Source organism: Epinephelus fuscoguttatus, linkage group LG23 (genome assembly GCF_011397635.1).
Source record: "Epinephelus fuscoguttatus linkage group LG23, E.fuscoguttatus.final_Chr_v1".
Taxonomy (NCBI): Eukaryota; Metazoa; Chordata; class Actinopteri; order Perciformes; family Serranidae; genus Epinephelus; species Epinephelus fuscoguttatus.
The window spans coordinates 36,720,798-36,747,163 of record NC_064774.1 but is presented as its reverse complement, the minus strand read 5'-3'; the positions used below and the strand labels follow the sequence as shown (position 1 = coordinate 36,747,163).

General features: G+C 41.3%; 1 protein-coding gene across 3 annotated transcripts in view; it reads right to left on the bottom strand.

Moving 5' to 3' along the window:
* Positions 1 to 20,916: 20,916 nt before the first annotated feature.
* sorcs2 (sortilin-related VPS10 domain containing receptor 2) overlaps positions 20,917 to 26,366 on the bottom strand; it is a 1,110,317-nt gene continuing 1,104,867 nt past the window's right edge. The window contains exons 26-27 of one of the 3 annotated variants that reach the window (XM_049568808.1): positions 24,236 to 24,488; positions 20,917 to 21,820 (exon numbers count right to left, since the gene is read on the bottom strand). In XM_049568808.1, the coding sequence (XP_049424765.1) occupies positions 24,275 to 24,488 (214 nt within the window). In that variant the 3' untranslated portion in view covers positions 20,917 to 21,820; positions 24,236 to 24,274. The remainder of the gene's footprint in view (positions 21,821 to 24,235; positions 24,489 to 26,366) is intronic. The other 2 variants (XM_049568804.1, XM_049568807.1) reach the window with 2 other exon arrangements.

Below are 26,366 nucleotides of genomic sequence, written 5' to 3'. Positions count from 1 at the left end.
AGCAGCACAACCACACACGTCACGCTGTCCAGGCACCGCTGTGATATGAGTTAATCTGAGAGACAGTGGAGCACAAAGGCTCCGGAGAAGAAGCCGAGTTAGTGACATCCAGAATGGCCGGGTTAGCTAGATGCAGTAATAGGATACGAGAGAGAGAGAGAGAGAAGGAGAGAAGGGGCCCGGTGTATTATGGAGGGGTCCTCCGGCAGACTAGGCCTAAGTCAGCCTAACTAAGGGCTGGTACAGGGCAAGCCTGAGCCAGCCCTAACTATAAGCTTTATCAAAGAGGAAAGTCTTAAGTCTAGTCTTAAATGTGGAGACGGTGTCTGCCTCCCGGACCGTAACAGGAAGATGATTCCACAGGAGAGGAGCCTGATAGCTAAAGGCTCTGGCTCCTGATCTACTTTTGGAGACTTTAGGGACCACGAGTAACCCTGCGTTCTCAGAGCGCAGTGTTCTGGTGGGATAATATGGCACTATGAGCTCTCTAAGATATGATGGAGCTTGACCATTTAGAGCTTTATAAGTTAACAGTAGGATTTTAAATTCAATTCTGGATTTTACAGGGAGCCAGTGCAGAGAAGCTAAAACAGGAGAGATATGATCGCGTTTCTTAGTTCCTGTTAGTACACGTGCTGCTGCATTCTGAATTAGCTGGAGAGTTTTTAAGGACTTACTAGAGCTACCTGATAATAGAGAGTTACAATAATCCAGCCTTGAGGTAACAAAAGCGTGGACCAATTTTTCTGCATCTTTTCGGGTCAGGATAGGCCTAATTTTCGCAATATTACGCAGATGAAAAAATGCAGTCCGTGAGGTTTGCTTTAAATGAGAATTAAAAGACAAATCTTGATCAAATGTTACTCCGAGGTTTCTTACGGTAGTGGCAGGGGCCAGAGCAATGCCATCTAGAGAAACTATGTCATCAGATAAAGAGTCTCTGAGTTGTTTGGGGCCAAGAACAATAACTTCAGTTTTGTCTGAATTTAACATCAGGAAATTGGTGCTCATCCAAGTTTTTATGTCTTTAAGGCAATTATGGAGTTTAGTTAATTGATTGCTTTCTTCTGGCTTCATTGATAAATACAACTGAGTATCATCCGCATAACAATGGAAATTTATAGAGTGATTTCTAATGATGTTACCTAACGGAAGCATATATAGAGTAAACAGGATTGGTCCGAGCACAGAACCTTGCGGAACTCCAAAACAAACTTTAGTACGTAAGGATGGTTCATTGCGAACGTCAACAAATTGAAAACGATCAGATAAATAAGATTTAAACCAGCTTAGTGCTGAACCTTTTAAGCCAATTAAGTGATCCAGTCTCTGCAGCAGAATTTGATGGTCAATTGTGTCAAACGCACTAAGATCTAATAAAACAAGTACAGAGACGAGTCCTTTGTCTGAAGCAATCAGAAGGTCATTTGTAATTTTAACTAGAGCTGTCTCAGTGCTATGATGCACTCTAAATCCTGACTGAAATTCCTCAAATAAATTATTATCCTGGAGAAAATCACACAGCTGCGACTACTTTCTCAAGGATCTTTGACATAAAGGGAAGATTAGATATTGGTCTATAGTTGGCTAACACCTCTGGATCCAGGGTGGGCTTTTTAGTAGAGGTTTAATTACAGCTACCTTAAAAGACTGTGGTACATAACCTGTTAATGAGGATATATTGATCATATCTAATATATGAGTGTTAACTATAGGTAAGACCTCCTTAAGTAGCCTAGTTGGGATGGGGGTCTAAGAGACACGTTGATGATTTGGATGAAGAAATCACTGCAGTCAATTCTTGAAGAGAAATTGGGGAGAAGCAATCTAAATATATATTAGATTTTACAGCTGTGTTTGAGGTTAGATAGGTACTATCTGAGGGCAGGAGGTCATGAATTTTGCCTCTAATAGTTAGAATTTTGTCATTAAAAAAGCTCATAAAATCATTACTGCTAAGGGCTAAGGGAATACGAGGCTCAATAGAGCTCTGACTCTCAGTCAGCCTGGCTACAGTGCTGAAAAGAAACCTGGGGTTGTTCTTATTGTCTTCTATTAGAGCTGAGTAATAGTTTGCTCTGACATTGCGGAGGCCCCTCTTATAAGTTTTGAGACTGTCTGTCCAGATTAAACGAGATTCTTCCAGTTTGGTTAATCACCAATTCCTTTCAAATTTTCGCGATATTTGTTTTAACTTACGGGTTTGAGAGTTATACCAAGGAGCGAACTTTCTTTGATTTTTTAAATTATTTTTAAGAGGAGCTACAGAGTCGAGCGTTGTTCGTAGCGAGCCTACGGTGCTATCAACAAAATGATCAATTCGGGAGAGGTTAAAGTCGGCACGGGAAACCTCTGTTACTGAAGGTATTGGCATTGAATTTAACGACTAAGTAATCTTTTCCTTAAGTTTTGCGACAGCACTATCTGATAAACATCTAGTATAGTAACTGTTGCTGAGTGGCGTGTAATCGAGTAAAAAGAAATCAAAAGTAATCAGATAATGATCCGATAGCGAGGGATTCTGTGGAAAGACTTTTAGGTTATCAATTTCAATTCCATACGTCAGAACTAGATCAAGGGTATGGTTAAAACAATGAGTAGGTTCATGTACACCCTGACTGAAGCCAATGGAGTCTAATAATGAGATAAACGGTAGCCAGGAGTCATTATCAACGTCGACATGAATGTTAAAATTGCCTACAATAATAACTTTATCTGATTTAAGAACTAAACTGAATAAAAACTCTGAGAATTCAGAAAAAATTCAGAATACGGGCCAGGAGCACGGTACACTATAACAAATAAAAGTGGCTGCGAGGTTTTCCAGGTCGGATGTAAAAGACTAAGAACGAGGCTTTCAAATGAATTATAATCTAGTTTAGGTTTAGGACTGATTAACAGGCTAGAGTTAAAAATGGCTGCAACTCCCCCTCCTCGGCCGCTGCCTCGAGGAATGTGGGTATTATTATGACTGGGAGGAGTGGACTCATTTAGACTAACATATTCATCTGGACACAGCCAGGTTTCAGTGAGACTGAGTAAATCAATATGATTATCTGATGTTAATTCTTTACTAACACTGCTTTAGACGATAGAGACCTGATATTTAACAGTCCGCATTTAATTCTCCTGTTTTGTCTTTCTGTCACAGAAGAGGTTTTAATTTTTATGAGGTTGTTATGCACAACTCCTCTTTGTTTAATTTTAGATTTAGATAATTTAGGTGGTCGGGGGACAGACACCGTTTGTATAAAACTATTAAAACTATGGCTGGGTAACTGAACTAGAAGCTCAGAGAGGCGTATAGGACTGCGACTCTGAGTCCTGATCTCAACTCTGGGTTGTCAGGGATTTAAATTACTAATAAAGTTTGCCAGGTTCCTAGAAATGAGAGCAGCTCCATCCAAAGTGGGATGAATGCCGTCTCCTAATAAGACCAGGTTTTCCCAGAAAGTTTGCCAATTATTAACAAAACCCACATCGTTTGCTGGACACCACCTGGACAGCCAGCGATTAAATGATGACATGCGGCTAAACATGTCATCACTGGTCAGATTTGGGAGGGGTCCAGAGAAACTACGGAGTCCGACATCGTTTTTGCGTATTCACACACCGACGCACTATTAATTTTAGTGACCTCCGATTGACATAACTGGGTGTCATTGCCGCCGACGTGAATAACAATCTTACTGAATCTACGTTTAGCTTTAGCCAGCAGTTTTAAATTAGATTCAATGTCGCCCGCTCTGGCCCCAGGGATACATCTGACTATGGCCGCTGGTGTTGCTAACTTCACGTTCCTCAGAATAGAGCTGCAAATAACCAGAGTTTTATCCTCAGCGGTGTGTCGCTGAGTGGGGAAAAGCGGTTGGAAACGTGAACAGGCTGGTGGTGAGCCGTGGGCTTCGGCTTGAGCTGTGCTTCTGGCGAACAGTTACCCAACCTCCCGGCTGAACGGGAGTTACCGGAGGACAGTTAGCAGAGGCTAAGGCTAGGCTATGTGGCTCCGCACCGGCTACAGGGGACTGGCTAACTACCGCAGCTGCTGAATGGTTTTCCATGGTGCGGAGCCGCGCTTCTAATTCACTAAGCCTCGCCTCCAACGCAGCAAATAAGCTACACTTGTTACAATTACCACTGTTGCTAAAGGAGGCAGAGGCATAACTGAACATTTGACACACCAGGCAACAGAGGGCAGGAGAAGGAGAAGCCATGGCTAACCTAATGTAGCTACCAAGGCTAAGAGCGTGCAAACAACAGCTAAGAGATTAGCGAGAAAGTCGTAGAAAGGAGGAGAGCTATAGGTGCTTAAACAGAACCAGTGTGGGTTATGACTTGAAGTAGACGTTAAAGCAACTGAGGTGAGAAAGCAGGCAAGTGGAATTCACCAGAGCAGTACAGAGACGCTGTCACAGAGACACCGGAAATGACACAACTCGCTTACCGCAATACGTCAGCACGTCAGCACCAGTTGTTTCCTCCCTGTGAGGAGGAGTCAATGCTGTCCCTTCTTGTTGTCTCCCTTTCCATGTTTTCTTTTGTCCCTTTTTCTCGTAGTCTTTGTATTTTCTCCCTTTTGTCCCTAAAATCTTATTTTGCGAGCCTTGGCCTCAGCAAATCTTGCAATGAGGAGATCCATATCCACTGACTTCCTGACTTCTTGCTCGGTGGAGAGAACAGTGAGTGCAGACAGCCTCTCTTGTGACATTGTTGACCTCAGATATGTTTTAATGAGCTTCAGTTTCGAGAAACTTCTCTCACCCGAGGCCACTGTCACAGGGAGAGTGAGCAGAAGTCTCAGTGCTATACTCATATTTGGATATAGGTCTAAGGTATTCTCCTTATAGATATAATCAAGCATCTCAGATGGTGTTGAGATATTTGGGGGGAAGGATCTAACTGCTCCCTTTACCTCAAGTTTTAGGTCCTCTGCATCAACATCATCAAATCTCTGCTCCAGTCTGTGGCAGCATTCATCCAGCTTCCCTTCCTTCTCAGTGCTTCTCATGACGTCAGTGGAGTAGAGAAATCCATACAGCTCATAGAAGGTTTCCATGTGTGAAAATCTTTCCTTTAAAGTAATAAGAGCTTTATCAATAAGAGACAAGAAAAATTCTTTTGTAGATCTCTTCTGCAGTTGACTGAGTTTGCTCTTTGCCTTCATACTCAAACTGTTGGGTTGTTCTTCTCTGACGCACCTCTGGCCAGCTCATCTGTACCTCAAGCTTCTCTGCTATTTCCCTGGCCTCTGTTTTGGCAGTGTTGAACCCATCATCCCGAAAGGAATTCTGTCACTGCCCTGATTTCTTTCCTGACTGTTTCAATACAAACGTTCTGGCTCTGCAGGGTCTTGCTGGCTTTATTTATCTGGAACAACACCAATGTGTTGTTCCATACAATGGTACTTACCACAAAAGGCCACCTCTGCATCTCCTTGCAGATGCTTCCAGCTGGTGAAACAACTTCTGCATCCCTTTTCTCCATGGCATATTCCTTTAGAGCAGTCAATGCCTCCACAATTTCAGGAAGCTGGTAGCGAACAGCTTTGATAGCTTCAACCCTGGACTCCCATCTGGTTGTTGACAATGCCTCCAGTGTGAAATTCTTGACGTGCTCTGTGAGAATGGACCAGCGGTGAACTGAGGAGTTGAACAGAGTGTAGAGTCGCTGTAGCAGACCAAAGAAGCTGATGGATGTCACAGATGACTTGGCAGCATCCCCAACAACAAGGTTCAAAGTGTGGCTTCCACAGGGAACACACAAAGCCTTGCTGTTTAGTTCTAACACTCTCTTTTGGACCCCCTGCTTTTTACCTTGCATGTTACTGCCGTTGTCGTAAGACTGGCCACGGCAGTTGGAGAGGTCCAAACCTAGTGTTTCTAGGTGCCCTAAAAATGACTCACATAACCCTTTTCCTGTTGTGTCAAGTGCCTGAAGAAAACCAACAAAGTGCTCATGAATGGAGATACCTTTTGAGGTTTCACAATTCACAATCCGTAGTACCACTGGAGTTTCTGCGATAGGTTGCGCCAAGCATCCATATTTGCAATGTGCTCAGCTGACTTTTCATGCTGTCTCAGGTGGGCTGAAAGATTTTTCCAATCATTAAACCCATCCTCACTCAGCTGATTGCTCCTTTCTCTGTTTCCAAACAGGCGGCAGCAAAAACAAATAACACGGTCCTTCTTTTCACTGTAGACAAGCCATGATCTGCATATCTGTTCTCCATTTTTCATTTGCATGTAGTAATTGCTGCTAGTAAATCTGCGCCCATCTTCATTTCTTGGGAAGATCCTGTCCTTCACCTGAAGTGGTCCTCTCTGCACTATTGAGCAGCGTGCACTATCAGACAGCTGTTTTGGCCAGAGTGCTGGGTCATCTTCAAGAAGTACAGTGTGCTGACATCTTACTAGAAGAGTGGATGATGCTGGAGTCTCGTGATCTGGTGGAACAACATCATCCAAACCTGGCTGGATAATTTCAGAGCTCTCACAGCCCATCCCTGTCTCATTCTGAAAACAAACACACACAAAACACAGTATAAGGCTCTTACCTTGTGGTGAAATGTATATTTACTCAAGTGCTAACGTAGACATTTGAGGACAGCTGTTTCGGCGGGAGTGCTGGGTCATCTTCAATAAGTACTGTGTGCCGACATCTTACTTGAAGAGTGGATGATGCTGGAGTCTCGTGATCTGGTGGAACAACATCATCCAAACCTGGCTGGATAATTTCAGAGCTCTCACAGCCCATCCCTGTCTCATTCTGAAAACAAACACACACAAAACACAGTATAAAGCTCTTACCCAGTGGTGAAATGTATATTTACTCAAATGCTAACGTAGACATTTGAGGATTTCATGCAACTTCAATTTTGTCTGCTCTGCTGTATCTCAGAGGCAAATACTGCACTTTCTACTCCACTACTGGTACGTTGCTGGTTACATATTTCAAACCCTTCCTGCCCAGTGAAAACCATGTACCCTCAAAATGATGATTTAATGCTAATATTTGTGATAAACTGAAAGAGTCTTCCTTTGTGGGGTGACTTCTTAAGCCAAAATTCTTTAAAAAATCCTCTTGGGCCAGCTGGAAAATGCATCATGACAAGGCTGAAAACAGGCTGCATCTCACAGGAGAGACTAGTGATGCTACAAATATTATGACAGTTGCTTAAACTGCCCAACAGTACACGAATTCATTCAAAATTAGCTCAACCATAAACATCTACAACAGTAAATGATAACACACATTTAAGCAATAAAACGCCTACTAAATAATTGATTTCTCAGCCTCTGCAGCAAATAGAAACGAAATTCAAAGCTTACTTCAAAATGACCCATACGCTTCTGTCTTCAAGGAATACTTATCAATATAGGGGGAAAAAAATCACCCTTGGACAGTTTTGATACTCACTAGTTCATTTCTACATGACGGACCCTCCCCAACAGGTGTCGACGTCGTTGTTGTACTTACTGGTTGTGGGTTGCTGCTGCTGCTGGCCGCTGCCGCAGGCGCAGTGAAGAAATTTGTCACTTTCGGTAACTTAGACATCAACTTTCGGGTTTCCTCCTTCTTCCTCCTTTTTTCAGCACCGCTGGGGTAGCTTCTTTTCATTTTGTGTTTTCTTTTCTCTTCTCCAGTACTCCACTCTTCCTCTCTCGCCACTCCTCACGCCGTTTGTTTTCGTTTTTCTGCTGTCTTCCTGGATCCGTTCTGCACATGCGCAGTTGGACTGATCCATTGTAGTGGAGACTGAAGAGGGGGCCCCGACACACACATAATACGATAAGCACTGCTTATCTGCTGGCATTTTAGCGAGAGGATTTTATTCAAAAACATAATTAATGTGCGCAAATAAGTAATAACTATATTAACCATAAGTGTATGAGGATTTTTATGGGGCCCTCAGGAACTTGGGGCCCTAGGCAACCGCCTAGTTTTGCCTAATGGTAAGTCCGCCCCTGGCAACAGGAAGATGATTCCACAGGAGAGGAGCCTGATAGCTGAAGGCTCTGGCTCCTGATCTACTTTTGGAGACTTTAGGGACCACGAGTAACCCTGTATTCTCAGAGCGCAGTGTTCTGGTGGGATAATATGGCACTATGAGCTTTCTACTCTCTACTGACGGAGCTTGACCATTTAGAGCTTTATAAGTTAACAGTAGGATTTTAAATTCAATTCTGGATTTTACAGGGAGCCAGTGCAGAGAAGCTAAAACAGGAGAAATATGATCTTGTTAGTTCCTGTTAGTGCACGTGCCACTGCATTCTGAATTATCTGGAGAGTTTTTAAGGACTTACTAGAGCTACCTGATAATAGAGAGTTACAGTAATCCAGCCTTGAGGTAACAAAAGCGTGGACCAATTTTTCTGCATCTTTTTGGGTCAGGATAGGCCTAATTTTGGCAATATTATGCAGATGAAAAAATGCAGTCCATGAGGTTTGTTTTAAATGAGAATTAAAAGACAGATCTTGATCAAATATTACTCCGAGGTTTCTTACGGTAGTGCTAGAGGCCAGAGCAATGCCATCTAGAGAAACTATGTCATCAGATAAAGAGTCTCTGAGTTGTTTGGGGCCAAGAACAATAACTTCAGTTTTGTCTGAATTTAATAAAAGGAAATTGGTGCTCATCCAGGTTTTTATGTCTTTAAAGCAGTTATGGCTTCATCGATAAATACAACTGTGTATCATCCGCATAATAATGGAAATTTACAGAGTGATTTCTATTGATGTTATCTAAAGGAAGCATATATAGAGTAAATAGGATTGGTCCGAGCACAGAACCTTGTGGAAATCCAAAACAAACTTCAGTACGTAAGGATGATTCATTATGAACGTGAACAAACTGAAATCAGATAAATAAGATTTAAACCAGCTTAGTGCAGAACCTTTTAGGCCAATTAAATGTTCCAGTCTCTGTAGCAGAATTTGATGGTCAAACGCCGCACTAAGATCTAATAAAACAAGTACAGAGACGAGTCCTTTGTCTGAAGCAATTAGAAGATCATTTGTAACAGCTAGGGATTCTGTGGAAAGACTGTTAAGTTATCAATTTTAATTCCATACGTCAGAACTAGATCAAGGGTATGGTTAAAACAGTGAGTGGGTTCATGTACACCCTGACTGAAGCCAATGGAGTCTAATAATGAGATAAACGTGATAGCCAGGGAGTCATTATCAACATCAACATGAATGTTAAAATCGCCTACAATAATAACTTTATCTGATTTAAGAACTAAACTGGATAAAAACCCTGAGAATTCAGATACAAATTCAGAATACGGGCCAGGAGCACGGTACACTATAATGAATAAAAGTGGCTGCTAGGTTTTCCAGGTCGGATGTAAAAGACTAACTAAGACTTGAATGAATTATAATCTAGTTTAGGTTCAGGGCTGATTAACAGACTAGAGTTAAAAATGGCTGCAACTCCCCCTCCTCAGCCGCCTCGTACATAAACACACATGAAGTCAGAGGAATACCAGTGTTTATAATCCACACACAAAGAATATATATCTATATATCTATAGGCCTATATATATATATATATCTATAGGCCTATATATATATATATATATACATATATATATACAGTACAGGCCAAAAGTTTGGACACACCTTCTCATTCAATGCGTTTTCTTTATTTTCATGACTATTTACATTGTAGATTCTCACTGAAGGCATCAAAACTATGAATGAACACATGTGGAGTTATGTACTTAACAAAAAAAGGTGAAATAACTGAAAACATGTTTTATATTCTAGTTTCTTCAAAATAGCCACCCTTTGCTCTCATTACTGCTTTGCACACTCTTGGCATTCTCTCGATGAGCTTCAAGAGGTAGTCACCTGAAATGGTTTCCACTTCACAGGTGTGCCTTATCAGGGTTAATTAGTGGAATTTCTTGCTTTATCAATGGGGTTGGGACCATCAGTTGTGTTGTGCAGAAGTCAGGTTAATACACAGCCGACAGCCCTATTGGACAACTGTTAAAATTCATATTATGGCAAGAACCAATCAGCTAACTAAAGAAAAATGAGTGGCCATCATTACTTTAAGAAATGAAGGTCAGTCAGTCCGGAAAATTGCAAAAACTTTAAATGTGTCCCCAAGTGGAGTCGCAAAAACCATCAAGCTCTACAACGAAACTGGCACACATGAGGACCGACCCAGGAAAGGAAGACCAAGAGTCACCTCTGCTTCTGAGGATAAGTTCATCCGAGTCACCAGCCTCAGAAATTGCAAGTTAACAGCAGCTCAGATCAGAGACCAGATGAATGCCACACAGAGTTCTAGCAGCAGACCCATCTCTAGAACAACTGTTAAGAGGAGACTGCGCCAATCAGGCCTTCATGGTCAAATAGCTGCTAGGAAACCACTGCTAAGGAGAGGCAACAAGCAGAAGAGATTTGTTTGGGCCAAGAAACACAAGGAATGGACATTAGACCAGTGGAAATCTGTGCTTTGGTCTGATGAGTCCAAATTTGAGATCTTTGGTTCCAACCGTGTCTTTGTGAGACGAAAAGGTGAACGGATGGATTCCACATGCCTGGTTCCCACTGTGAAGCATGGAGGAGGAGGTGTGATGGTGTGGGGGTGTTTTGCTGGTGACACTGTTGGGGATTTATTCAAAATTGAAGGCACACTGAACCAGCATGGCTACCACAGCATCCTGCAGCGACATGCCATCCCATCCGGTTTGCATTTAGTTGGACGATCATTTATTTTTCAACAGGACAATGACCCCAAACACACCTCCAGGCTGTGTAAGGGCTATTTGACCAAGAAGGAGAGTGATGGAGTGCTGCGGCAGATGACCTGGCCTCCACAGTCACCGCACCTGAACCCAATCGAGATGGTTTGGGGTGAGCTGGACCGCAGAGTGAAGGCAAAGGGGCCAACAAGTGCTAAACACCTCTGGGAACTCCTTCAAGACTGTTGGAAAACCATTTCAGGTGACTACCTCTTGAAGCTCATGGAGAGAATGCCAAGAGTGTGCAAAGCAGTAATCAGAGCAAAGGGTGGCTATTTTGAAGAAACTAGAATATAAAACATGTTTTCAGTTATTTCACCTTTTTTTGTTAAGTACATAACTCCACATGTGTTCATTCATAGTTTTGATACCTTCAGTGAGAATCTACAATGTAAATAGTCATGAAAATAAAGAAAACGCATTGAATGAGAAGGTGTGTCCAAACTTTTGGCCTGTACTGTATATTTAAGCAATATCACACGAGAGGGAGTGATGTTGTACTGTGATATCGTCACGGCTGTGATTCGGTCATACGCTTATTTAACAGTTCAACAGTTAAATAAGCAAGGCTGATTAAGAAATGTTGAAAAATGAGGACAAAATAGATAATTTAAGCATTTTATTTGTCTTCCGCCAACAAAAATAGTTCCCTCAGGACTCCGCTGTCACCGTAACGCAGACATGGTGCGCCAGGCACTTAATCTTTACACACATTTATCTGCACGTTTCCATTAATTGTGCAGCCGGTGAAATAAGTCTGTGGTGACTGCATGGTGGACTGTCGCTTCACAGGCACAGCCTACTCTGCCTTCTGATCTGACAGTATGTTGCTTTTCTCCAAGTCATTGAGCTTTGCTGATGAAACACTGACAAACCTGGATGTGTGCTGAGATGGATTCAGCTTCTCCTCTCCCTCATCTTCCTCTGATGACCATCCATAGTTCAATTCACTTACAGCTGACGTAAGATAAGTCAGTGAGGGTTCAGGGCTTGAGTCTTTAGGGGCCGGATTGGAATTGGGCCTGCGTCTCTGAGTCCTGGGGTCCGTTTCAGAAAGGAGATTCAACAAACTCTGAGCCTAACCCTGAACTCTGAGTCGAGTAACTCTGAGACGAGAAACTCTTTCAGAACAGGTGATTTCAACTGGCTCAATCAACACAGAGTTTGTTCACTATGAGTTAAGCATGTGCACCACAACTTTAAAAAGCCATCATCAGTGGAGCCCCGATACCACGATTCACCATGGCAACAAGCGCCATTAAAAGGACTGCATTTTTTACTCTTCTGGAGTTGGATATTTTAATGCGCTCATACAGCGAATTTGAAGCTGTTTTCAGGAAGAAGAGTAACACAGGTGCAGCAGCGAAGGAACGCAAGTCGGCATGGGAGAAAATTACTACTCGAGTCAATGCGTAAGTTTAAATTTATTTTATACATTTATGCAGTCACAATAATATTAGGCTACAGATGCAAACAGGTGAAATGGTGTTAAAGCTAAAATTTATTTCACTTAGATGCAATCCCACTGGCGAAAAGCAGCTCAAGATGAAATACCAAATCAAATGTCTTTACACTTAAGACACATCATCTAAAAAGTAGCTTGTTTTTAGACAGTTTTCATTTGTTTCAAGCACATTTTCAATTGAAATCAGTAGAAATAACAAACTTGCTCCACTGACAGATTTTTCCAGCCTAATTATTTTTCAAGTGAATGAAGTGAATGTTTGAAACAAGTGAAAACTGTCTAAAAACAAGTTACTTTTAGGTGTGATTTGTTTTGACTAGAAATGAGACATTTTGACTAAAAATAAGACAAATATTCTTGGTATGATTTTGAGTTTGTGCAGTGTGATGCAGTCTGACATTTTGAGACAGTCAATCTACCTGCACATTAATGCTGTGACTGGACTTCCTATTTACATAGTCACCTTCATTTTGTGAAGTATAGGGTTCCATCAATGCACTCTATCACACCGGGGAATCCTAAAAGAAATTAAAATGACTAATCCCAGTCTGAGGTTGCAGCACCATGTCATTAACTGAATATGATTTATAAACATACATTTTAACTGATTTCTACATCATTCACCTGCAATCCTGTGGAACTCCTCCTTGATGACCCTCACAGGTTTATGTCCAGGGAACACAACAAAAGAGTTTAATAGACGTTTCAGGGACACTTTTCTCACGGCTCTGCAGACAGTGGCCTTACTGATATTTTCTGCATCTCCGATATTATACAGAAAACTCCCGTTTGCGAAAAAAAGAGCAACACAAAGAATCTGGGTAGATGAAAGTGCACGTCCACGGTTGGTGACGTTGGTTATGTCACGACGGACGAGGTTATGAATATAAATGATGGAATGTGATGTGAAACGGTACCGTTCAAAAAGAAAATGTTCTGGAAATGATAATACATCAATTCTGGGCCTGTGAATAATCTCCCGGCGAATGCGTAACTCCCTCCTCAGTAACACTACCTCTTCGTCCACAGGGTCCTCCAAGAACGGACAAGCCATGGTCGAAAAAAGTAGATTTAGAACTAGAACACACTTTAGGATCCGACCTTACCTTGAGGACAGATGATCAAACTCGCTGAAACCAGCGCGACACTAAACGAATGAATGAATGAATCACACTTCGTGTGTGGCGTAAAGAGGGAGGAGACAGCTAGAAACTCGAGGTTCATTGAAGAAAACCTGCTCCCGACCAGGTTAGGTTCACAGAGTCAGTTGCCATAGTAACTGACACTGAGCCTCACCTCTCTTTCTGAAACGGGCTGGAGTTACTCCGCTTTCTCTGGTTTAAGATAAGACAAGATAAACTTTATTGTCCCGCAAGGGAAATTCGTCTTGGGCAGTATAGTGCAAACAGCTGCAATATTCACATACATACATACATACATACATACATACATATATACATACATACATACATACAATCAACACAGACAAGTTGGCGACATAGTGCACTGAGGGCCAAATTCACAAAAGGATTGCGTGGCTTTTGCTTTTAAACCGGTAAAAATGGAGCAAACAGATAGCCTACCGTCTAATTCACAAAGCACGTGCAGAGGGTGAAATACTCCACTAACTGCGCTGCCAAACAGATTGCGTCTCGGTGCTCCGGTGTTATTTGCACGTAGGCCTACTTAAATGAGGTAATATGCATATATTTGGTGCAAAAATTGCCCCTTTCTATGCAAATGAGCCTCATTGATAAACAACGTCTAATCCACTAACACCAGCGCTAATAGCCACACGCAGTTTGAGTGAAGTAAACAACGTCTTTAGAAAGCTGGTGCAAACTGGGCGCTTCTCTGTGGAAGCCTCTCGCCCAGACTTTCCAGTGATCGCGGCAGCAGTGATCGTCTGTTAAATCAGTCTGTAAATAATATTTTGACATTACTATTATAATCATTATTACTTTAATGGCATCCAAAGATACTGATGCGTTGAACAGGTGACAGTCTGCGGTCGTTCTCAAAACGTGCTTCTGTCACGCTCTTCAAAAGCAACTTTCAATAATTTATTTTATGAAACGGGGGAAACAAACGTGAACAAAAACGGTTCCATAATTCATATTAAATTCAAAAGATAACGAAAAAACAGCTACAAGTGAGAGGGAATAGTGATAAAGGGGTCAAACTTGGTCAAATCCACAGCCTCAATCCATCCGACACTGTTAGACTGACTCACCAGCAGACGTCACTACATGAGGGTATACAGTATTCAGTACTTTACCAATCAAAGTCTGCCAGAATTTATGCTTTGCCATGTGGCTAATTGCTATCAGGGGCAAATCAGGGGCAAACTGATCATGACCCGGTCAAATTTGCGATCATAACATTTTATTTCTATTTTTATGAATAAAAAGTTCCTCACAACAATGGCAGGCAGCTTTTCAAAATGCGCAAAACTTCAGGTGTAAGTGGAAATAAAAGATACATGGGAAAGTTTTATAGGATATTTATAAGTTTTATAGGCAATCTTATCTTATCTGTCTTTTATTTTGAAGTTACTTCCGCCTCTGATGTCACCGCCGTTCTACTTTTTGTCCAAAACAATAGATAGAATAAAAAATGAATCTGCAAAAAACCAAAATCGGGTTGTTATTTGAATTTGGTTTTGTCATTTTTCGTTTTTTTATTCTGACAACAAAAACGGAAAAACGGCTGCATTTTCTCGTTTTTTCGTTTTAAACCAAAAAGGAAAAAAACGGGAAAACCACGGTATTTCCATTTTTTCGTTTTTGGTTTAAAACGAAAAAACGAACTGCCTGAAGGTACCCTGACCCAAACTGCACTCAGCTGCCAATCTTTGTGGGCGTGTTTGCGCTGGTATATCATTAGTGAAATATCCTTTGTAAATAGGATGTTAAGACCGAGCAAACTGCAGGTGCAAGTGAAGTGGTCCACGCTTTTGTTACCTCAAGGCTGGATTACTGTAACTCTCTATTATCAGGTAGCTCTAGTAAGTCCTTAAAAACTCTCCAGCTATTTCAGAATGCAGCAGCACGTGTACTAACAGGAACTAAGAAACGCGTTCATATCTCTCCTGTTTTAGCTTCTCTGCACTGGCTCCCTGTAAAATCCAGAATTGAATTTAATATCCTACTGTTAACTTATAAAGCTCTAAATGGTCAAGCTCCGTCATATCTTAGAGAGCTCATAGTGCCATATTATCCCACCAGAACACTGCGCTCTGAGAACGCAGGGTTACTCGTGGTCCCTAAAGTCTCCAAAAGTAGATCAGGAGCCAGAGCCTTTAGCTATCAGGCTCCTCTCCTGTGGAATCATCTTCCTGTTACGGTCCGGGAGGCAGACACCGTCTCCACATTTAAGACTAGACTTAAGACTTTCCTCTTTCATAAAGCTTATAGTTAGGGCTGGCTCAGGCTTGCCCTGTACCAGCCCTTAGTTAGGCTGACTTAGGCCTAGTCTGCCGGAGGACCCCTCTATAATACACCGGGCCCCTTCTCTCCTTCTCTCTCTCTCTCGTATCCTATTACTGCATCTAGCTAACCCGGCCATTCTGGATGTCACTAACTCGGCTTCTTCTCCGGAGTCTTTGTGCTCCACTGTCTCTCAGATTAACTCATACCGCAGCGGTGCCTGGACAGCATGACATGTGTGGTTGTGCTGCTGCCGTGGTCCCGCCAGATGCCTCCTGCTGCTGCTGCCATCATTAGTCATTAGTCATACTTCTTCTGCTATTATACACATATGATTATTGTCACACATGTATACTGCCAGATATTAATACATACTTTCAACATATTGTACCGCAGTAACCAGAACTATAACTATAATATTATTACTTTCATTAATGTTGTTGTAAGCTACTGTCATTACCTGCATCTCTCTCTCTCTCTCTCTCTGTCTCATTGTGTCATATGGATTACTGTTAATTTATTATGCTGATCTGTTCTGTACGACATCTATTGCACGTCTGTCCGTCCTGGAAGAGGGATCCCTCCTCAGTTGCTCTTCCTGAGGTTTCTACCGTTTTTTTTCCCCGTTAAAGGGTTTTTTTGGGGGAGTTTTTCCTTATCCGCTGTGAGGGTCTTAAGGACAGAGGGATGTCGTATGCTGTAAAGCCCTGTGAGGCAAATTGTGATTTGTGATATTGGGCTTTATAAATAAAATTGATTGATTGATTGATTGAAGTGCAATTCAAGGTGCTATCAGCGGCCGCAGTTAATTCTTTGTGAATTCGGCCCTGAGTGTGTTGCAGTTACGGGCTACTGGTGCAAGAGTAGTGCAACCATTTGCCTTGTATGTAAGATTACAATCAAAGGGAACTGCAGGTATTGCACTGGCCTATCTCAAAGTGCAAGTGAGTGCAGATAAAAACAAATACAGAGGTCAAATGAAAAAAAAAAAAAACACCAGTAAAAACAGTTAAAATTTTCACTAAACCTGCTTTGTGAAACGGACCCCGGGTCCATAGTATGTTTGTGGTAATACTGGTCAATGAAGGCTTCCATGTCTGTTATTTCTTCCACTGTGGTAATGGTTTGGTCCGCGTTTATGGTAGTGACTGGTATGTGTGTGTATTTTTATCTGATTGTTTTGTAGAAAGTTTTTAAAGACAGATGTTTTTACGGAGTTTACCAGTGTTCTAGTGACAGCGTGTCGCCATGTTGGATCTCGCCTCCGTCAACTGGTCTCGCAATACGTCAGAGTGCCATCAGTCCGTCCTCAGCTCAGTCCGCCCCCTCCCTCAGACATGGGCTTCTGATGTGAATAGCCAGGCAGCTGCTGACAGCTGGCTGCGCGACAATTAAAAAATCAGCATTTCCATGTCCAGTGTCAACCCACCGCTCTGTGTATACTCCTTCCTTTTGTCTGAACCCTGGGCAAGTTCGTGACAAATGTTGAGTCTGCTTCCAGGAAGCATAACGTACCAGTGCAGACCTGGCACTTAACCGCACTCAAAAAAGACACACTCAAAAAGAAGTACTGTTTCAAGTTGACACTATGTAAACCAGTCTGATAAAACCAACAGACAATGCAAGTTATAGGAGTGATTTATTCCAGGATGCAGGTTGAGTGTACTAAGCTTCCTGATGAAGACACACAATTGTCAAAAGATCACACAAACTCAGCAGTATAAGAGAATAAAAGAAAAATGGTGTTATCAAAATTACATGGTTGTGCCATCAATTGTGAAACCCCACTATTATACTGTAATATCATAATCCCCACTTTCCTCTTTGTTAATGTGAGGGGCGCTGGTAAGTGACGACACATCACTAGAAAACTAAGAACATGAGAAGAATATGTACAAAAGTTAAATTAAGGTGTAAATTAGAACACTTAAATGTGAGCTGCTGTTTGTATCAAATACAAGGCAAACCAAGGGATGATCTTAGTGGTTATGGTTGCATTGGTAGTTTCTAAAGGCCTTTCATCCAAAGACCTTTTGATTCAGACTCTGCAGACTTGTTAATTTGCTGTGCAGCATGTGTTGACAACACTGCTTACATCATTAGAGCAATCAAACAAACAAAAACACTCAGCAAGAGGCAACAGAAACAATAACCAGTGTTTACACATACCAATTAGAACTGAGTGTATCAAAAATATCCATATACATAATTGTCACTGTGCAGTTGTGAGCATCTTTGTAAGATGAGGACATTATCTAATGAAGACCATAAAATGATATTGTTCATAAAATTACATTTAAAGAATCAAGAATGAATTCATGTGAAGCAGGCAATGTGGTTAAGGAAATTGGAAACATTGAGAATTTTTCAAATTCAGGAAACTTTGTGAAGATTTGGTCTGAAACAAATTCCTATTTTGATAATAGTGTAAAACACTCACACACGTCAAAGGTAATATGTACAAAGAAGAGATTGTTCATATTTACACATTTACATATAACAAACCAAACCTTTAAGGACACACAATTCCACTGCGTGCTATGCCTAATATAGGCTGATAAAGTAAAATAGATCAACTACACCTTCCCTCCATGACAGTGACCTTAATCTCCAGGGGAACAAGTCCACTTTGACCCCTAGCCCAGACAGCTTTGGGACGAGGAGGAGGAGGAGAGAAAGGGGCGTACTGTTATTAGAAATAAATTACCTCGACAATGGGCAATGTCACTGGGCAGATTTATGTCTGCTGTTTGAGGCACCATGGGACAGATGATGAGCTCCTATGAAGGCGGTCCTGATTTAAAACACCAAACAACTTCTGTAAATGTGTAAATTATAAACCAAAATACAATGTATGTATGTAAAAAAAAGAACAAGGCTTTGTGAATACACAGTATATTCCAACGAAGCTGAGTGCTCCATGTACCTGTGAGTGGGAAATGAACATTGTGCAACACTACCCTCTTGTGTTTGCATTTTTACATGTCATCTGCCCTCTTTTTGTGTGTGTGTGTGTGTGTGTGTGTCTACTACTACTACTACTACTACTACTACTACTACTGTTGTGTACTACAACAGCTCATCTAAGGTAACAAAGACATAATTCTTATTTTCAGGAGATTATAATCTATAGGCATCGATATTAAATTCCATTACTGCCACAAGATGCCTCTAACTCCTGCACACTAGACCTTTAATGCACACTACTCTTAATGCCTGGAAATTAGCTTTATGCACCTGCCTTTGGCCGTCTACTACCTTCAGTAGCTACTACCTTTATAGTAGAAGATTTAACTCTCTCTGGAAACCAGTGCAGTGAGATTATAGATTATAATCTATAGCCATCAATATTAAATTCCATTACTGCCACTAGATGCTTCTAACTCCTGCACAGTATACCTTTAATGCCCACTTCTCTTAAAAGGATAGTGCACCCAAAATGAAAATTCAGCCATTATCTACTCAACCATATGCCGAAGGAGGCTCAGGTGAAGTTTTAGAGTCCTCACATCCCTTGCGGAGATGGGGCTAGCAACAAAACTCCACCTAATGGAGGCTGGGTGTCCCAGATTAAAACGTCCAAAAAACACATAATTAAAACAACAGAATATCTCCATACTGCTCGTCCGTAGTGATCCAAGTGTCCTGAAGCCCCTGAAGTTGTTTGGAAAAACGTCATTTAAACTCTGTTTTTAGCCTTATTGTGGCCTGTAGCTCTAACTGCCTCTCTGTAGACCCGGTTCATGTGTGTGGGCTTGCGCAAGACCGTGAGACATCGGCACCACCGTCATGTGTGTTCATGTGCTTTTGCTGGTCTTGCGTGCAAGCACATACACGTGAGATCGGTGTACACAGAAGCAGTTAGAGCTACAGGCTAGAGGGTGACACGGGAGTGGATTTTCAGTCCCGTCCCATCCCACTCCCACAAAAATAATCCCATCCCGTCCCAATCCCATGAAAAAGGGAAAAAAAAATCCCGTCCCAATCCTACAAGAATGACTCCTGTCCCATCCCACTCCTGTGTTGTGTTTCAGTTACAGTTAAAAAAAAAAAAAAAAAAAAAATATATATATATATATATATATATATATACATATATATAGTACATGGATCACACAATGCCTACCTTAGTTGAATATAAACCCAAATATGACATCTAATGTTGTGTTTTGATGTTTATTGCCTAATTATTTTAACATTCACTCCACCGTGATGCTGTTCAGAATGACAAACACGTTTGATTTCTGATGTGGTCAGACAACACATCATAAGAACCAGTTCTGAGAGAGAAAAATGTAGTTAAAGTATTGCAGTAGAAGTAGTGTTTGGTTCCTCTGACTGATATTATTATATATGGCATCATTAGATTATTAATACTGAAGCATCAGTCTTAGAGCAGCATGTTACTGTTGTAGCAGGTGTGCAGTTAAGTTGGTCGTATTCGCTGTTTTTGTTGAGATGGTTTTAGAACAAACCCGGCACACCAGCTTGTCCAAATTACTGGGCTGCCCTCTGTCATTTGGTTTAACAACAAGTTCCATGTCTTTCTCTTACACTCAACTCTCTGTTTTCTTCTCCGTCTTATCTCCCCCTCACAAAGATTGCACTGTGTGTGTGTGTGTGTGTGTGTGTAGCCCATAGCCCCACCTCCCCCACAGAGACAAAGACACTCAATGACAAGAGCTTTCCCTCCGTTCATTACGCTAATGAACCAACTCACCTGGCTGCCAGACGATGCACGGAAGTGAACGCTCTTGTCGTCCAGTCTCTTTGGCGGAGAGAGATGAGGAAAAGAAACACACATGAATATGGCAATTAATCCCTTTTAATTTACCGTGCAATTAACCGATTTATCGCATATCGCGACAGGCCTAATTATGATTCTCAGTCCCACCCGCTCCCGTTGACTTTTTCTCCCATCCCGTCCCAATCACATGAAGAATAGTGAAACGGATGCCCATCCCGTGGGAATCCCACGGGAATCACGTGACCCGTGGGACTCCCGAAAAAATGTCAGCCTCTACTACAGGCCACAATGAGGCTAAAAACAGAGTTTAAATGACGTTTTTCCAAACAACTTTTTATGTCGGGATTTCGGGACACTTGGATCACTAGTATGGAGATATTCTATTGTTTCAATTATGTATTTTTTGGACGTTTTAATCTGGGGCACCCAGCCTCCATTAGGTGGAGTTGTGTTGCTAGCCCTATCTCCACAAGGGATGTGAGGACTCTAAAACTTCACCTGAGCCTCCCTCGGCATGGGAACTGCCCATTGGTTCAACAGCCCATTGGTTCAACATCCCATTGTTCTGACCATATTAAACTCATTGTTCCGAAGTCCGTTCTGAAATAATCATGATGCCCTGTGGTTAAGGTCTGGTTAGGTTTAGGCACAAAAACCACTTGGTTAGGGTCAGGAAAAGATCATGGTGTGGGTTAAAATGAAAAAGAAAGTGACAAACTCATAAGCCCTGAGCCTGCTCTGCCTCAAGCCGGTCCTGGTGCACCATACGCCCACCGCGAGCCGTTCAGCACCGCGGAGAGTCGGACTAATGGGATGTCGAACCAATGGGCTGTCGAACCAATGACATGGACCCCCTCAGCATATGGGTGAGTAGATAATGGCTGAATTTTCATTTTTGGGTGCACGATCCTTTTAATACTTGGAAATCATCTTAACGCACTTGCCTTTGGCCACTCACTACCTTCAGTAACTACCGCCTCTTGGTAGTAGAAGATTTAACTCTGTCTGGAAACCAGTGCAGTGAGTCATGCTTGCTGGTTTTGAGTGTCTACGAGTGAGAGACAACGTACACATATGTTTTTTTCCTTTTTTTCATTCAAAACAAAGATGAGCGAGTGTTCTTAGTGTGATGCCATCAAAACCTCATTGCGCCCCACCCCCCTCCCCAACCCACCACCAAAAACAAAAAGTTGCACAGGCTGCAGGTGAAGGGTTGAGGTGAGACTATGTGGAGGTGAAGTGTCCAAGGAAGAGGAGAAGGAAAAGGAGAGGTAAGAGGAGGAAGGCCGAGTGGAGTCCCTGTGCTCGTTAGCCAGCTAGACTAGGCTAGCTTGTTAGTGTTGTCATGGCAGCCATCAGCTGGTCAGGTAACTGTGTAGTTCTCTGGAGTTGATGCTCAGGACCACACCTGAATGGTTACCTGGCAACAAAAGGGAGGAAGAAACATGACATAGACACACAAAGGAGCTGATGATGACACACTATGGAGGGAAATGTTTTACATAATATTGTGCTTTCAAACTGATGCATCAGCAATTAAAAATCAAATAATATCATACTGTAGAACACAACATCAATTAGATGGTCACTTTTCTGCAAAGTGAGTACTTCAGCAGCCTATGGTTTTGAATGCAGGAGTGTTACCTGTAACAGAGTATTTCTACACATTTATATTGGTAGTTTTACTTAATACTTCTTTCACCACTGGTTTACATCCATATTTTCTAGCTATCAGTCTTCTTCCCTGCATTTGCTGGCACGTTGCTGTTTTTCTGGGGAATTGCTGTCATCGACTGTGAATAAATGGAATAGTTTAACACCCTCAGCAGGCATATGTATTATGTCATTTATTCTTGCAGGCATTCTTGTAGTACACATGCTAGTGCTAATGGATTAATCCACTCCTTATTTTGTGAATTGTTTGATTGATCCTTGAGTTTATAAAATGTTAGAAAATCGACTCAAGTACATCACAATTTCCCAGTGCTCAAAGTGTCATCTTCAAATGTCTTGCTTGTCCAATAGTCCAAAGCCTGAAGATATTATGTTGATATAAAAAAAGGATGAATACTTGCATACGATAAGCTGGAACCAACACATACTTGGCATTTGTACCAGAGTGATCAATCCATCACCAGGGGTTCAAGCCCAGAGGACTGAAACTTTTCATTTTTAGTTACTGACATCATGAGCAACCACCCATAACTTTAAAATTCTACTTAAAAATTCTACTTAAAATTTTTGTGTTACTCCCAGCGGTATTACAATACTTACAGCAATGTATGGGTATGCTAGGAATGCATTTATTTTTCAGAAATATTGCTTAATACATTTTCTTCTTTCTTAATGGTTGGCTAATCATGATTGTTAATATCACCATGATGAAGAGGTGGTGACCACTGTCAACCTTCCACTACACTGGTATGTCATAGCTGTCATATCATATCATATACAACCCCGATTCCAAAAAAGTTGGGATGCTGTGTAAAATGTAAATAAAAACAGAATGCAATGATTTGCAAATCTGTTGTGACCTGTATTTGATTGAATACAGTACAATCTTTTAACTCATAAATTGTATTTTCTTTATGTATATATACAGTCATTCTGAATTAAATGTCATGCCAAACATGTTGAGAAAGGGGCAACGAAAGACTGGGAAAGTTGTGGAATGTGTAAAAAAAAACACCTGTTTGTAATATTCCAAAGGTAGATAGGTTAATTGGTAATCAATTAAAGTATCATGACTGGGGGAAAAGTGGCCTCCTCAAAAGATTCACTTGTCACAAGCAAGGGTGATCATTTTGTTTAAGAACGTTTATTAACATACAATTGCAAAGAATTTAGGCATTCATTATCTACAATCCATAAAAACATCAAAAGATTCAGAGAATCTGGAAAAATCTCTGAACATAAGGGGCATGGCTGAAAACCAATACTGAATGACTGTGACCTTTGATCCCTCAGGCTGCACTGCACTGCAGTTCATTGCTTCTTTCAAATGCAAGTTTATACCTTATCATGTAAAGTGAATGCAATATATCAACAATATTCTGAAACACTGCAGACTTCTCTGTGCCCAAGATGGACTGACACAAAGTGGAAAAGTGAAAAGTTCAAAAACCAGCATCTGTGATGGTATAGGGGTGTGTTAGTGCCCACTGCATGGGTGACTTACACGTCTGTTATCACAGATGTGGAAGCTGAATGCTGGAAGGTACATACAGGTTTTGGAGCAACATGTGCCACATCCAGATTACTTCTTTTTCTGGGAAACCCCTGCTTATTCCAGTGAGAAAATGAGACAAATTATGCACATTACAAGGGTGTGATTTTGTACTGAGAGTACAGGTACTATACTGGCCTGCCTGCACTCCTTTCCACGTCCAGACCTGTCTCCCACTGAACATGTGTGGCATATTATGAAGTGCAAAACACGGCAATTAAAAAGGCAAATATACCAGCATACTTTGATGTCAAAATGCATAAATTTTGGCAGGTCTGATCATTTGTGATAAATTTGACAGTTATGTGCTCCTTCTAGAATATCTTTAATTTGGTACCAATTATAACCAAGCTGCTAACCGCTGTCTCGATGAAGGAAATATTAACTTAATTTAACCCCAGAAAGTGACATCATGTCCATGTTTACATCAATTTGCACAATAATATGATATGACATATTATTATGATATGATTTGAATGTGCTTGCAAATGTAGGTGATGACTTCACAGTGCCTTGTGACCAATCCTGAAGGCAAAAATAAAGATTTGAATATGAGTTTCTTGCCTTTAGAAATACCAGTGATAAGGATAGAAAAGGGTCCTTCAGTACCTTGGTGCGTGTTAGCTGCTGGTGTTAGTAGCTTGGGTTTTAGTAGCAGTGGTTAGTGGTAGTCCTTATAAGGGATCGGAAGGCAGGGCTACCTCCTGTGTTACCTAGAGTCTGAGAGTCCAGGTCGTCGTCAATGAACTCCTCCCCCTGAATGATGTGCTGGGTGTCCTCGCTGTGATTGACAGGGCTGGTCATCTCCTGCTCCTTCTCATTGTGCATCTGGGCGTAAACGTTGCGGTTGCCCGGGAGCTTCCTAAAAAACAGTGGTGGATAGGCATCCTCAGTCCTAAGCCAAGGACAGTGAGATTTATTGTTTTCGTAAGATGGGGCCATAGTTTTGCACTGCATGTTTTAATTCAAGTGACTATTTGGTGGACATTTGTGCTCTGGACACTTAGAGGTGCTGCTGTTACATTAGTTATGTGAAAAGAAAGCATGCAGTTACTCAAGGTACCATATACTGTATAATAAATCAGCAACGGTAAAGTCTCATGCAGTCTACTAGGTAAGGTGATATGCTGCTATAGTGAGAAACTATAGAAATTTGTCAACCATTTGTGCTTTTGCTATAGTGTTCATACAGATGTAGATATCCATTTATTATTTGATTTTATTAGGCCACTGTGGACATTGCTGCAAACAACCCATCTGTATGGAAATGTTTGATTCACAGGATTTTTGCAACAATTTGTTTGCTGGTTTGATAGCCATAGTGCTCAATATTAAATACATAATTATGAAATAAACCTTCATGTGAATAGTGTATAAATAAAAATGTAAATATAAATATTTTAATGAAACAATAATTTGAGAAAAAAAATTATATAATATTTCATTACCCATATTCATAACAACATTATAATAGAGTTCATATTTATTTCATAATCCAAATCAGTTAACAGTATAAATCTTACAGGAATGAGGCCACATGTATAATGCCTCATGAGGACATTCATACTGAATTATAATGCATTCATAATGCTTAGGACTACACTCATAAACACGCATATTGCTTTCTGATGCACTTTATCAACTCAACTCATAAAACAGTATAGATGTGACCTTTAATGACATGACTTATAATATTTAAGTTCAAGTGTGTTACAGATGCTCTTGAAGAGCTAAAAACTACAGGTTGACTGATACATTATGACCACCTATACTCACCTATTACACACCTCAACAATAAAATGTAGAATAGACATAGCATGCTAACTATACTTTTTGCTGTTGTAGTGTGAGATGATACATTTTTATTATCACAGTGGTCCACATTCCAGAACAATCAAATACAGAGGCTGCCCTGTCAGATCTCTGCAAAGACTCCTCTCTGGCCAGAAATCCTGATGCTGTGCTCACTGTTGCTGAAGACTTCAATCAGGCAAGCCTTTAGAAAGTTATGCCCGACTTCCATCAACATATGGACTAGGGAATAAGGACACTGGATCACAGCCTTCAGAGGCAGCTACAGAGCAGAATCTCTTTCCCTGCTCAGCAAGAGCGACCACGTGGCCATCCTGTTGAGATAAAAGTGTGTAAACAGACCTTGATGCATGCCCCCTTTAATGCGAGAGGTCCGGAATGATCGGGCCAATAAGAAGCCGCCCTGAAGTCTGCACTACATGATGCAGTTCTGGAGCAAGTTCCAGGACACCACCATCAAAACTACTGATGACATCAATGACCTCACTTGATCTGTGGTGGATTTAATCTGTAAATTACAGATGCAACTTTACCAAAAACTCCAGTTAATGATACCACAATAAAAAACTATGGTTCACCCGAACCGTCTGGGATGCCATAAACAAATGCACTGCAGTTTACAAATTAGGACTGCAGTCTGGAAACATGGACCACTTGTTTCAAGAAGTCCCTGTGCCCAAGAACTCCCTGTGCCCAAGAAAGCAAAACCAACCTGCTTGAATTAGGGCTGGGCAATATGGACAAAAATTCATATCCTGGTATTTTCTACGAAGTGGGCTACATGTTCAGTTGCAAGCTGATCCACGGCTTCCCTGTTATTTTTGCTGCATGTGTTTTTCCACAGCAGGGCAGGTAAAAAATGTTTACCTGTTGGAGGTGAGCTGTTTGCAGAGGTGCAGTAAGAGCCTGTTGTCTGCACCTCTTCATC